Genomic DNA, 14819 nt, shown 5'->3' with positions numbered 1-14819 from the left:
AACAAGCATATTACACAGAAAGATCCAAAGTTCATCACAGGAATTATAATATTATACAATCACAATTTTACAGTCCACTTTCCAAATACCAATCAAAGTTATACCCAGTGCTGTCATCCACCTAATTGGAGGTCTATTGAATTAAAAACGTTTTCCACAACTCTTTTCAGAGATATGTTACGTATTTTGCACCAAATATTTAAAATATCACTTGTGCCCCAAATGTAAAGAGGTTCACTTTAAACATATATATCCATCCAGTGAGTTTTTAGGACATAGTTTTCACATGAATACTATTAATTGTGTTTTGTGATGGAAAATAATCTACTGGAATTTGTTTTTCTTTAGGGGATATGACTTCAAGCTCTGTGGAATGTCCTTTATATCCATGTCTGGTATTTTATTTAATTTCAACAATTAAATGATTTTGTATAAGAAGTGATGACCCTCTGATTGACAACAATGTGATTCTCACATAAAACTTTATTCACAAACCCAAATACTTAGAAGTGCAAACAAGTTTTTCAGTTTTCCAATACAAATCTATTTATTTCATTTCACTAAAGCCCTAAAAGGCAATACACTTTGATATTATTACACATGAATAAAATCACCAACACAAACCCTGACTCTTTTTTATTTTTATTTTTTTTTTAACTTTATTTTATACACATTTATTTGGTTTATTATGCAGTAATATGCCGTTTGTTTTAATTGTAATGCTGACTGACTGTGCATTATAAAACTGTCATACAAATAAACAAACGCTGGCGTAAACGCGCATGATAATGACGTCAGAACTACGGGTCCCGGTTTGGTTCAGCGCGAAGTTTTAAAAACAACCCGATAACAATAACTCTGGACTTTTCAGCGATCCGAATTATATATTTAACTTGTTCCAAGTTTTGACTTGTTTTTTTTTTTTAATGTTTTGTTTTGTTTTTTCTGCGAAGGCCGTGAGGCTGTCAAACTGCAGTGCGTTGTTTGTAGCATTCGTTTCAGGAAACGGTAACTAAGCTAATGAGTTAGCTTTGACAAGTGAAGTGAAAAATGAGTAAAGCTATCTAATGTAGAAGTGACATATATAGTTTGGTTAAAGTATGTTATGCTTTTTGAGTTTGTGCCACTTAGTATAACTAGCATGTAGTTAGCAACAAGCTAACAGGATAGTTTCCAAACTCCACTGAACTGAAAGATGGTGATAATTACCTGTTCTTAATGGAGGCTCACTCATCTTCCTCTGCGGGGGTCAGCAGTGGTTCTCGGGCTTCCTCTCTGCAAACTTTGTTGGACCGTTTGTCGGGCCCACCGTGTGTGAGACTGGGACCCTGGGAGGAGGTTTCTGTGGCCGTCATTTCCCTACAAAGGTACCTATCAGACCAGAATGATGCTCACCTCCAAACCGACAGCTTCAGCTACGATGTGACGGTCACAGACGGACTGTGGCGAACCAAGTGTTTGCTCCACAGTAGCCTCAACCAGCTGGTCCACGTTAACACCCTGAGGACTGGCACCGACATCACCATCACCCAGTGCTCCTTCATCTATAACGAGCACAGGCTGGGACATGGATACCTGTGCATCGAGAAGCTGCGATGTGCTGCGGGGAGGTCCGCCCTCCTGTCCGGGGTTAACGACCCCAGCTCTCTACCGGTGCTTGTGAAGCAGGGCATGGAGAGGAACGTGGTCCTACACAGCGATGTCCCTCTACAGGTGAGCCGCAAACACTACCTGTCCCTGTGGAACAACGAGGACCCGGAGGGAGACATGTGGAGCTCAGACCCTCCTCATCCTAACACAGTGCTGGATGGTGAGACTACGTTACCTTACAACTCTTTACCATGTTATTAGTGGGTCATGAACCAGGCTGTTAGCTTTTATTCAGATTTATAACACGATCAGATCAACACAACATCGGATTCATTCAAAAGGAAAATCAGGAAATTGCTCACAGAGAAAAACTAAGAAACAACAAATGATAATAAGACACAGAGGTCAGCTACAATCACCTCATGTAAAGGATTTTCAATGTTCACGAGTGGTGAAATAACTCCAAATAAAGAAAAAATGTATACCCCAAGAAAGTGTAATCTTTATACTATACATTAAAACAGAGATCACATGTTTCATCATGTTCCCAGGGTTACTGAAGGCCCAAATTTGTTCCAGCCCAAAACCTTTTCCCAATGTTGAGGGGCTAGCATGTCCACCAGACAGGATGTATAGCAGATTTTTTTGTATATTCTGAGAGAATAGATGGAGCTGTATTACGATACCAAATATCAGTTAACTAAGTGGTGAAGTTCCTGAGATAGTGGAAGCTGAAAATGGAAGAAACATAAGGAAGCACTAAAATCGACACATACCCTCGTCACTAAATTGGCCACACAATGGAAATCAAATCTGGGAATTTTGATTCATAAACTTCAATCTTTCATTAAACTTATAAAGATAATTCATTTAAAAGATCTTCATCAATTTATATGATATTTTTGGATGTGCATATTTTAGATCAAATATCCCATTAAAAGGTATTACCACACTTTTTTTTTTTTTAATTTTATTTAAGTCTGTCCTATTTTCCCTTCATGATGAATGTATAAGTATGATAATATTAAAGTTCTATTATCTGTAATGTATTTTGTCCCCACAGTGTCTAGCGTGACTCTCTTGTCTAGTCTGGAGTCCAGTTTTACAAACATAAGGAAGCCTCTCCCTCTCTTGGTGAAAATCATACACAAATCCAGATTAAGGTATTATGGGAAGTTTGGGCTGAAGATTGACTACCCCTACCAGGTGTGGGATCAACTTTTTTTTTATTGCAATGCTGCTTACCTGCACGTCTTGTATGGGTGTGACTCGTGAATGAATGCTTTAGTCTCACAAACTGTCACGTTTCAGGCGTATTTTGAAGTGGCAGACAAAAGTGGGACCATGTCGCTTGTTCTTTGGAACGACCTTTGTCCGCAGTTTTTTCAGAGACTCAAGGTCGGTTCGGTGCTGTACCTCCAGAATTACAGCCTGAAGCCGAGTTACTCCAACCGCTCACGTCCACAAATGGACCATCTCCACATGAAGAGCTTTAGCTCTGTAGGTACGGATGGCTGCTAAATGCTGCTCAAAAATATATTACTGTTAAGTAGTCCATGAAATGTTTAGCTTCATTAATGTCTTTAGTAATGTATACAACATTTTTGCTATATTACTGGCTATGTAAGAATAAACTTAAAATTAACTAAATATTAACATGATTGCACTCTTCTTTTACCAACTTCCCATGGTTTGTTTGAAGAAATCTGCTTAAACCCTCGTAATCCAGAGGCAGATATCACTGTGGTCTCACCAAAGAGTGTTTTACCTCAGTGGGGTCTGCCGACACTTTCCTACCAGTTCACCACCAGGTGGGTACTCGTTTGAATCTTCTCTTAATTTTTCCCAATGACAGTTAAAATTGCAATTATTATTTTTCCCCTGCATGTCAATTACAGTACAATTACATTCTAATTTCCTAAAGTTAATTACACAATTATAATTGACCCCAACCCTGTCCTGTGCTTGACGTTGACATGCATTCTGCATTCTCTTCTGCCCATTTCTTTACAGAGCTGAGCTGGACCAGCTGCCTATTAATTCAGCGTGTGATGTCATTGGTTTGGTGACCTTTGTTGGTCGTGCTGAAAGGGTTAAAAGCAAAGGAAATAAGGGTAACTAGAATTTTTGCATTTCCTGAAGGAAATGCAAGTGAGGATGCAGGTTCTGGCCCACTTCGCACTGCATTAGCTTAGCATAGCATTAACCTAGCATTAGCTAGTATTAGCAATAGCTAGCATTAACATTAGCCTAACAATAGCATGTGCAACAGAAAACATTCCACATTAAAATCAGCAGCAAACACATTTAAAATCAGCTGTAAAAATGTTTAAAATCTTCAGTAAAAACCTTTAAAATCAGCAACAAACACATTACATCAACAATAGGATGACCAAAAATCTCCTTCTCAATCATATGCAGTAGAGAAAAAGATTGCCTTTAACTTGGATTTAAAAATGTTCACATTGAATGCTGACTTCAGCTCTGCTGGCAGTTTGTTCATTAACCTAACATTAGCATAGCATTGGCATTAGCTTAGCATTGGCATTGTTCTAGCATTAGCATTAACCTAGCATTAGCATAGCAATCACACTAATCTAGCATTAGCATTATTCTAGCATTAGCATTAACCTAGCAATAGCGTAGCAATAACCTTAGTCTAGCATTAATATGTTTCTAGCATTATCACTAGCCTAGCATTAGCATTGAATTGATTATACTTTGTTAATTCAGTTTCAGTTACACCCCGACCAATAAGCATGAAAGACAATAACATATCACATGGAGAACAGGTACGGGAGTACTGGGGAGCAGCCAGCAAGAGCAGCGCTCCGTTTCTTAGATGAGAAATATGAAACAAAGGGGAAGAAGAAGAGATAATAAAGGCAAAAACCAAACTAGGCCCTTGTAGAGAGGGGCGGAGTTTGGGATCATGAAAAAACTCTTCAGCAAACATTGCAACGTAAACAGAACAAACACAACATACAATTCAATACAACAGCACGTTAGCACAAGGAATGGATCTTTAGGATGTGTAGTTCGTAGGTCAGCCACAGTGTGGCGCTGCCCTTATGGCGCGCCTCCTACTGCCCAACCACTGGGAGGGAGGAGGGTTGGAGCCAGAGGAGACGGTGACAAAGACAGGATATGTAGTGATGTAGGGGGAGTGAAAGTGTTCGTTGAGATAAGTGAATGCTAGCATTCACCTAGCATTAGCATTATTCTAGCATTGTGCCTCCTGCATCCTCACTAATAAAAAGTACTTTGTAAGATTATCACAGAAGGGAGTTTGAAAGCTCGTTCTCACACTTTAGGCCCAGACAAATATTGGACATATCGCTGGATCCATGCAGTGGATGGAACATCTGACCAGCCCTTTATTCTGGAGCTGTTTTCATCCTCTCAGCCAGATGTCTTCACTCAGATCTGTCCAAGTAAGTTTAAGTTTTTCTCCTCCCCACATACATTCATATCCATTCTATGTCCTTTCCTTTCTCTGCAGTGTCCTACTTAGTTTGCACTCAGATGAGAGTTTGTAGGGTGGACGGCTCGCTGCTGTACCTCACCAGCAGCTGTGAGACGGAGACGTTCACCACAGGTTAGCACAGTCATTGAAGTGCACATGTGACGCTGTGTGATGGTGCTCAAGTGGATACGTTCTCGTCTGTCTCCACTATCAGGTTGCCACAAAGGTCAGCCATACGTGAGTGACCCCAAAGTGAAGAGTTTTATCCAGTGGACCAAGACTCAGAAAGACAACGCAGTGCTTCTAAGGACCGCCATTGGAGGCCATTACTGTTATCCTCATCCTCCAAACGTGTTCACACAAGCTGGGGTCCCAGGTAAGAGGAGCAAACGCAACAACACACAGATTGTACAGCATCTCATCTTTGATCTGAGATGATACAGTTAGGAAAATAAGATGTAGGCTTAGCTTCTAAGTCTTATATCATCAATCTTTAGCCCAGGTTCCTCTGGTGGCTGCAGCAGAACTAAAGCAAGAGTTGGAGAATCTACAATATAGAGAGCATAAAAGGCTTGCAATTCAAGGGCAGATCACAGCAATCTGCTACATGGAAACTACAGAGTCACGAGGAACAAAGCAAAAAGAGGTTTTTTTTTTCTTCCAAATTTGTATTCAGAACTATTGCTTCCATTATTACATATACAAACATGTCCTTTTTGTTTTCTGCAGGGTTCTAATGACGGAGGGGAACAAATGGGATCAGATTCACGCGAGTGTCCACAAGCTGCAGAGCGGGAAAGTTTAGCTTCCTCCTCATCTGTTGGTAGCTCAACAAGTAGAGGAAAAAGAAGAAATCTTGGAAGGTATGATGGCAATCATTTGTTCCTCTATGTTGCACTAATATTGAGTTAAAAACTTAAAGGGAATATTTTAAATTCCAGGGAGGCTGGACAGTGTTCTTTAAACCAGGCGAGTTCTCCAGCTAAGAGGTAGATACTCCACATTGGTAATGAGATCATCTGTGAAACGTTCTGTTCTTAAATCATGTATGTGGACTCATACAGGAGGCTAAATAGAGAAGAGGGAGAACAGAAAGAAGATGAAGGGATGGAGTCTAACTATGAAGAAAACGACGTCCAGACAACAAACACAAACCAAGGTGAGTCAGCACAGCTTCATCCACCCGTTTCTCAACCTTGGGGTTGTGAGACACTGAGAGAGGGTCGCCAGATTTGAGCCCATTTTTGCTTATTTTTACCCTTTTTCTGCAACTACACCACCAAACTTGCCATATTTTAACCTATTTTCATCACTTTTTCTTGCCATATTTGTGCTCCTTTTAATGCATTTTTGCTACATTATTTTCCCTTTTCTGCCACTTCTCCATCAAATGTCAATGCCTTTACTGCACGTATAAACCCTTTCCACCACTTTACCCACCTATGTCGACACATTATTGTCACTTTGAACCTCTTCACCATAATTCATGCTTATTTTTACCAATTTAACCACATTCATAAGTTGTAATGCCCATTATTTGCCAGTTTAAAGTTTTTTCTACATTTTTAAATTCCATCATCTACGGTTTGCAACTTTTAACCAATTTCTGTGGTTTTTAAAATCCCATTTCACCACCTTTTCCACCATTTTTGGTCACTTTTAACCTATTTTATTTCTGATTAAATTAAACTGAATAGGTTGAGAACCACTCCTTCACAGTCTCTTTTACTGTGGTTTGTTTTCTTTCACAATCTGCAGCTTTGTTTTGGGAGAGTAGTCGCTGGTCGGCACAGCAACACGAGTTGTCGGAACATCTGAGTCACAGAGGTGTGCACCAGGACAGCATTCCTCAACGGTTCTCATTGGATGACAAGGACGGCCTCCTGCAGTGGGCTAACCTCCAGCCAACACGGTGGACAGCAGCGCACAACGTAGACCCCATCCCTCCTGTCGTTCTTCCAGGGTACTACCAAGTGACAATATTAGGTAAAGCAGTGGTTCCCAAACCACTCACAGTCCTGTACCCCTTCAGATATTTAACTTGAAGCCATGTACCCCCTACTCCTGCACACTTGAAAAACATAATTATGTAATGTCATATGCAATGTAGCCCTACAGTAAAATTTGTCTCTAAACTTTTCCTGTTACCTTTTGAGGGAATATTATATAATAAATAATAATAATAATTATAATAATTTTTGTTTTCATGTTTGTCAAAGCTGAAAATCCACTTTCACATAAAGTGCGTGATGGGAAAGAGCATCAAACATGTTTGGCTATAGTGCAAAGTAGTGGTGGGAACCTCTGGGTACCTCACGATATGATATGATACGATACGCAATACAAAGCTCACGATAACCATTATCTCACGATATGATGATACAGCAATTATCGATATATTGGTCAGAAATCAATCTACAATAATCTATGACATAACAAAAAAAAAAAGATGTGAAAAAATACAATTTTTATTTTATATCTCTGAACGACAATAAATGGAAAAAGTGTCCTATGAACAGTGACACTATTTTAGTGCAACATTACTGTAGATAAGTGTCAACACACCAATGTAAATGAATAAGTATCTTCAATAGTGCTTTGTGTAAACAAAGCATAGGGTCTTTCTTACCAGTGACACCATTATAGTGCAATATTCCAGTAAACGATATATTGGTTCCTTCAACAAACAGTGACAACATTTCTGTGAAGACCTACCTGCACATTTTAGTGAAAAATCAGAGCTTTAGCGCGAGCATATGGATAATTGATTATGCAAAAAAAATATTGTGATATATCGCCGTATCGAGATGTCGTCACACTCCTAGTGCAAAGCAATCTAGCTCTTGTCATATTTGAGCCTTTTTGATGAGATTGTTTTTCTGCGATAAAGTAGTCTTATGGCCAATGTGTAGTTTGTGGCAATGCATGGAGGCCCCTGACTGCTGCTCTATTTACATTCTAGTTTCCAATGTTGTCACACCGTTTTTTCTTTTCTTTTCAAGTACCCTCATGACAATTTGACCCATACTCCACGAGGAGGTAAAGCACACATTTTTGAGGGCATTCAGCTCGCTCCTACTTATTTCAGCCTCTCTAGCGTGCGAGAATACAAAGTAGGAAATGGGAAGACTTTGTGCCTGACTTCCAGTGAAAACGTAGCAGGTGCATTCTCAATGACATTTACGTCAGCAGTGAGTCACTCCTCAATGGAGACCTGCTGTCAGTGGAAACCATGTGACTCAGTCAGAAGGTCTGAGTCACACGCACTGCAGCAGATCAGCCGCTTAAATCCATTCCATCTTTTTTAGTTGATGTGTCCTTTTAACACTAGCTCAGGCTGAATGTGAAAAATCATTTTCTTGATCATCTTTTTACAGGCATTAATAAACAGATTGCAGTTGATGCTGCCTTCGTTCCCATCCTGAGCTCTGATGAGCCGCAGGCTGTTGGCCTCCCTCAGGATCCACATGACAACACCATGCTGTCCTGCCTGTCGTCAGGCTTCCTCTGCCCTCTCACTGATCCTGACCCAGGTAGTAGCCTCCAGGGCAGCACAGCTCACTCATCCCACACTGATCTCCTCTAACATTTCATCCATCCATGTCTTGCAGAGGGGATCTTATTGACGGCCAGTGATCTGGAGGACACACACGTTGTGTGCATCTTAGACATTTGTCATTTGGGAGGAGACAAGTTGGAAATCCTGATCAACAAAGTGTACAGGGTGGCTGAGGTTTGTCTGGACTAGAAGCTTCTCAGGAGTGGAAAGTGCCATCAGATTTAGGTATTTTTGTAATAAAATAACATCTAAAGAAACGGTACAAATGACTGTTGATGTGATTTTAAGACCCAGTGTCACAGCAAAAACATGGTCAGGACCTAGTTGCCGGAATAGTGCAAGTCAGGTCGCTTGACATCTTGTCATTTACATTGATTTTTGAATGTAATCTAGTCGCTTCAGTCGTGTTCGGTGTGAACGCACCTTTAGAACGTAAGATGCTCACAGTTTGTTCCGCCCAGTCTTTTCAACGGGCTGACATCAGGTCACGTGACTGCTGACTTCACTGCCTGCCTAAATGAAAAACATGGCGGACATCTTGTATATAACAATAATAATAATAATGTATACATCACCGTAGTGAAATGCTTCTTTGCATTTTACTCATTTTACCCCGAGGGGTAGAAGTGGGCTAACAGTGCAGGTGCACTAGGTAGCGGTTGGATTGGGATTAAGGCACTGGCTCAACATCCCACAATGATGGCAAATTGCCTTATTTCAAGATACTTTGTGGCTTTGGAATTGTTTTGATAACATTTCTAGGGACAAACCTACCCTTAACTTTCATGCTATCGAATTGGGAACACCACGAACATGCACAGCCACTTGCTACGTCACCACCCGGAGCTAGTGAACCCGAAAGCCATGGCTGTTAGCAACCCTGCACGGACCAGCATGGAGGCTCTATTTCAAGCAAAACTCCCCTTTAACTCTCCCAGGGCAAAGGCCATCACACACGGCATCTCCGTGTATATCTGCAAAGATCTCCGTCCATACAGCGTAGTAGAGAAGGACGGGTTTCGCTTTACGATGCAGGTTCTTGAGCCCCACTGACATACCCGGCCGAAAATATTTCACAGAAGAGAAAATCCCAGCGTTGTACGAGGAGATCCAGACTGAAGTAATGAATGGTCTCGAGTCAGCTGAAAGAGTGGGACTTAACTGCGATGGTTGGACCTCAAGGGCCACGCAGACCTGTGGTCGTTACAGATAATGCTTCAAATATGACTGTTGCTATGGAGCTAACTGGCTACCAGCATGTACGGTAACAACAAATAATATTCAACAACACACATTCAACTCATAAATTAATTTACATTTTGGCACTCAAGTATTAGTACAATCTACCACAAGAAGGTATAAATGCAACTCCAAGTCAAATGCTGGAAAAATAAAATAGTAACTGCAGGAGGATGTGAATAGTGATTTATATGGATTTAAGATTTATTTTATTATATTCAAAACGTTTTCTGCTTTTTCACAAAAATGTGCAGGTCAATCAATCAATCAATCAATCTTTATTTGTATAGCGCCAAATCATAACCAATGGTATCTCAAGGCACTTTACAGTAGAGCAGTCTTAAGGACGGACTCTTCATTTTATGGATACACACATATGCATATATACGTATATACACATACATATGTATCCCACACCCAACATGAATTCATCATGGCGGCAAGGAAAACCTTCTGTTAAGCAGCAGGAACCTTGTGTGGATCCCATTCCTATGATGAACAGCCATCCACGTTATGCTGTGTTGGGTGTGTGCAGAGAAAAGGGTGGAGACAGAGCCGCTGAGTCTCTGTAACTCCACACTGAGGATCCCACGGACCTGCAAGACAAAAGCCAGAAGGAGTACAGGAGCAAACACACAAGGGAGTAAGCAGACATAGAGGGAGTGTTTGAAAGAGGAATGGGACCCTCTCCGGTCCCTCTCTAACCTAAATGACCTCTCTCTTAACGCCCTCTCCAACCTCTCTCCAACCGAGCATGCCAGACCCCCCCCCCCGGCAGTCTATGCCTATTGCATCTTAATTATGAGCTATGAGCTGGTTCCTAACTAAAAGCTTTATCAAAGAGGAATGTTTTGAGCCTAACCTTAAAGGTAGAGAGGGTGTCTGCCCCCCGAACCGTGGTTGGTAGATGGTTCCAGAGAAGTGGGGCCTGATAACTGAAAGCTCTTCCTCCTATACTACTTTTAGAGATGAATGGAACAACGAGTAGTCCAGCATTTTGAGAGCGTAGTGTTCTGGGGGGATTGTATGGCACTACAAGCTCCTTGAGATAGACTGGTGCCTGTCCATTTAGGGCTTTATAAGTGAGAAGAAGAATCTTGAATTCTATTCTATATTTTATGGGAAGCCAATGCAGAGAGGCTAATACAGGAGTAATGTGATCTCTTCTCCTAGTTTTAGTCAGTACACGTGCTGCAGCATTTTGAACCAGCTGAAGTGTCTTAAGCGACTTGCTCGGGCAGCCTGCTAAAAGAGAATTACAATAATCCAGTCTAGAGGTAACAAAAGCATGGACTAGTTTTTCGGCGTCGCCCTGAGACAGGATAGATCTGATTTTAGCAATGTTACGGAGATGAAAGAAGGCAGTTCTTGAAGTTTGTTTTATGTGAGAGTTGAAGGATAAGTCCTGATCAAATAGAACCCCAAGGTTTCTAACAGTTGTGCTTTGTGCCAGAGTAATGCCATCTAGGGCAGTTAGGCTAGCATAGGTTTCTCTAAGGTGTCGCGGGCCCAGTACAATGAGCTCAGTCTTGTCTGAGTTGAGAAGAAGAAAATTTTGGTCCATCCAGGCCCTAATGTCCTTTAGACAGGCCTCAAGTTTAGATAGCTGATTTGTCTCACCTGGCTTCATTGATACATACAGTTGGGTATCATCAGCATAGCAGTGGAAGTTAACAGAGTATTTTCTCATAACATTACCAAGGGGGATCATATAGATACAGAAGAGGATTGGACCTAGCACAGAGCCCTGAGGAACCCCGTAGCTTACTTTAGTGTACACAGAAGACTTATTATTCACGTGTACAAACTGGTACCTATCAGATAGGTAGGACTTAAACCAGTTTAGGGCAGTCCCTGTGATTCCAAGTAATTTCTCTAATCTCTCTAGTAGAATATAGTGATCTATAGTGTCAAAAGCTGCACTAAGATCTAATAAAACCAGCACTGAGAGTCGTCCTTCATCTGAAGCCCAGAGTAGATCATTAGTTACTTTAACTAAAGCAGTCTCTGTGCTGTGTTGAGCTCTAAAGCCTGACTGGAAGTCCTCGAACAGGCTGTTGTTTTGAAGAAATTCACAGAGCTGAGCTGCCACAACTTTCTCAAGAATCTTTGAAATAAAAGGAAGATTAGATATAGGCCTGTAGTTTGCTAAAGTGCTGGAATCAAGAGTAGGTTTTTTGAGAAGGGGTTTGATTACAGCTACTTTAAAGGACTGTGGCACGTAGCCTATTGATAGGGATATATTTATTGTCTCCAACAAAGATGGGCAGACTAGGGGAACAACATCTTTAAACAGCTTAGTTGGGATCGGATCTGAAAGGCAGGTCGATGGTTTGGAGGATGAAATAATAGAGTTAAGTTCCTGAAGTCCTATATGTGTGAAACAGTTTAGGTTAGGCCTATTTACATTTAATGGTACAGCAGGCCCAGGTGAAGGCAGGGAGTGGCTAATTTTATCTCTAATCTTGTGAATTTTATCATTAAAAAATGTCATAAAGTCCTCACAGCTGAGGGCTAGAGGAATCATGGGCTCAATAGAGCTCTGACTTTGTGTTAGCCTGGCTACAGTGCTGAAAAGGTACCTCGGATTATTTTTATTTTCTTCAATTAGTGAGGAGTAGTATGTAGATCGACTATGTCGTAAGGCTGTCATGTATTTACTATGGCTTTCTTGCCAAAGTATTCGTGACTCCTCTGTTTTATTGGAGCGCCACATTCTCTCTAATTTACGGGTTGTCTGTTTGAGTGTGTGAGTTTCAGAGCTAAACCACGGAGCTTTCCTCTGACGTTTAATAGTTTTTTCCCTCAATGGGGCAATTGAGTCCAAGGTGGATTTTAGTAGACTAGCAGAGCTATCGACAAGCAGATCCAGTTGAGAGGGGCTATAATTAATATCATAGTTATTTATTGGATGGTGCACTGAGTTTAAGGCAGCAGGAATGGCCTCTTTAAATTTAGCCACAGCACTGTTGGATAGATTTCTACTTGTAACTATTTTATTGCACAGTGCGAGATCCTCTAGGATAATGTTAAAAGATATTAAAAAGTGATCTGATAGCAGAGGATTTTCAGGGTAGACTTTTAGTTCATTAATATCAAGGCCATATGTTAGAACAAGATCAAGAGTATGATTTAAACGATGAGTAGCTTCATTAATAGTTTGAAAAAAGCCAACTGAGTCTATTAGGGACATAAAGGCTGAGCTCAGGCTATCACTATCTTTGTCCACATGGATATTAAAATCTCCTACTATCAGTATTTTATCAGAACTGAGGACTAAGTTTGATATAAACTCAGAGAATTCTGATAGAAATTCAGAATAAGGGCCTGGAGGACGGTAAATTATCGCAAATAAGACTGGCTGGCAGGTTTTTGATTCGATATGAGATAAATTTAGAACCAGGCTTTCAAAGGAAGTGTAACTGGCCTTTGGTTTAGGATAGATTAGGAGAGAGGAATGATAAATAGCTGCTACACCACCTCCACGGCCTATGTCTCGTGGCATATGAGTATTTAAATGACTGGGAGGAGTGGCTTCATTTAAACTAACATATTCATCTTGATACAGCCATGTTTCAGTTAAACAGAATAAATCAAGGTTATTTTCTGAGATAAGGTCATTTACTAGTAGAGATTTGGATCTCAGTGATCTAATATTTAATAGAGCACATCTAATGGTTTTATGTTTTGGTGTTTCTAGATTTGAGATTTTAATTTTTTTCAGATTTTTATAATTGATAGCTCTTTTATTTGATTTTATGTTAAAATCATTGTGAAATATGGGTCGGGGGACTGACACCGTCTCCATAAAATAATATTCATCACCATCACAACAGTTGTCATGGCGATGAACACAGCTATCCTGATAGCAATGGGAGGGAAACTGTCCTAAGGCAAGCGCAGAGGGGCGTGGAGGACTCCCCCTCTGTAACATGGTCTCATTCATGAGATGTCATAAATGTGCCATGTTTTCTGATAGTAGAGATGCTCCCTCCAAAGTAGGATGGATTCCATCTCTTCCTATCAGGTTCGGTTTTCCCCAGAAGGATCTCCAATTATCAATGAAGCCCACCTCGTTTTCTGGACACCACCTCGATCTAGGTCTTCTAGGTAGGTAGGTCTTTTGCCTGAAAGGACATGTTTGCTTGTTCACTGCAATGTCACAGAAATTGTCACTGTTTGTTAAAGGAACCAATATTTTTTTAACTGGAATATTTCACTATAATGGTGTCACTGGTAAGAAAGACCCTATGTTTTGTTTACAGAAAGCACTATTGGAGATACTTATTTGTTTACTTGTATGTTGTCACTTAATTACAGAAATGTTGCACTAAAATAGTGTCACTGTTCATAGACAATTTATTGTCTTTCAAAGATATAAAATAAAAGTATTTTTTCACTTAATTTTTTTTCTTGTCTTATGTCATAGATTATTGTAGATTGATTTCTGACCAATATATTAATAATCTCAGTTTCATCATAATGTGAGATAATTGTTATCGTGAACTTTGTATCATGTGTCATATCGTGAGGTACCCAGAGGTTCCCGCTGCTAATATAAACACTGATATTTTCTAAAAAGTTTCATGCATTGCCTTGTGGAATGTAAAGTCCCAGAGACTGATGCGTTGAAGAGGTTTTACTCCAGGTTTGGCCTGGAGAGGAAAACAAAACGCCTTACGTCCCGTTTTTGGCTTTATTTAATATTATACTCTCTTACTGGGCGACCGTGGCTCAGGTGGTAGTGGGTCGTCTTCTGAGTGAGAGGTTGGGGGTTCGATCCCAGTCTAGCGCCTTGCATGGCAGTTCTGTCCCACTGGTGTGTGAATGTGAGAGTGATTGGGTGAATGAGCTGATATGTAAAGCGCTTTGAGACTGCTTCAGTGTGGTGATAAAGCGCTATATAAATCAAGTCCATTTACCATTTACTGTTCTAAAATAAGTGATACTACATTTTGTTATTTT

The 14819-nt window shown here is 40.4% G+C and overlaps 1 protein-coding gene across 1 annotated transcript; it reads left to right on the top strand.

The window, feature by feature from the left end:
• Positions 1 to 832: 832 nt before the first annotated feature.
• radx (RPA1 related single stranded DNA binding protein) lies at positions 833 to 14095 on the top strand. Its single transcript, XM_028466094.1, has 16 exons — positions 833 to 1810; positions 2654 to 2796; positions 2902 to 3094; positions 3293 to 3401; positions 3604 to 3704; positions 4905 to 5024; positions 5093 to 5188; positions 5271 to 5432; positions 5554 to 5702; positions 5786 to 5919; positions 5998 to 6045; positions 6121 to 6215; positions 6815 to 7042; positions 8434 to 8589; positions 8668 to 10108; positions 13969 to 14095. Exons 1-15 carry the CDS (start codon positions 1219 to 1221, stop codon positions 8802 to 8804), a joined length of 2463 nt encoding a protein of 820 aa, XP_028321895.1. The 5' UTR covers positions 833 to 1218; the 3' UTR covers positions 8805 to 10108; positions 13969 to 14095.
• The last annotated feature ends 724 nt before the right edge of the window (positions 14096 to 14819 follow it).

Source organism: Gouania willdenowi, chromosome 14 (assembly GCF_900634775.1).
Source record: "Gouania willdenowi chromosome 14, fGouWil2.1, whole genome shotgun sequence".
Lineage (NCBI taxonomy): Eukaryota > Metazoa > Chordata > Actinopteri > Blenniiformes > Gobiesocidae > Gouania > Gouania willdenowi.
The sequence above is the reverse complement of the archived record's forward strand: the minus strand, read 5'-3'. Positions and strand labels throughout refer to the sequence as shown.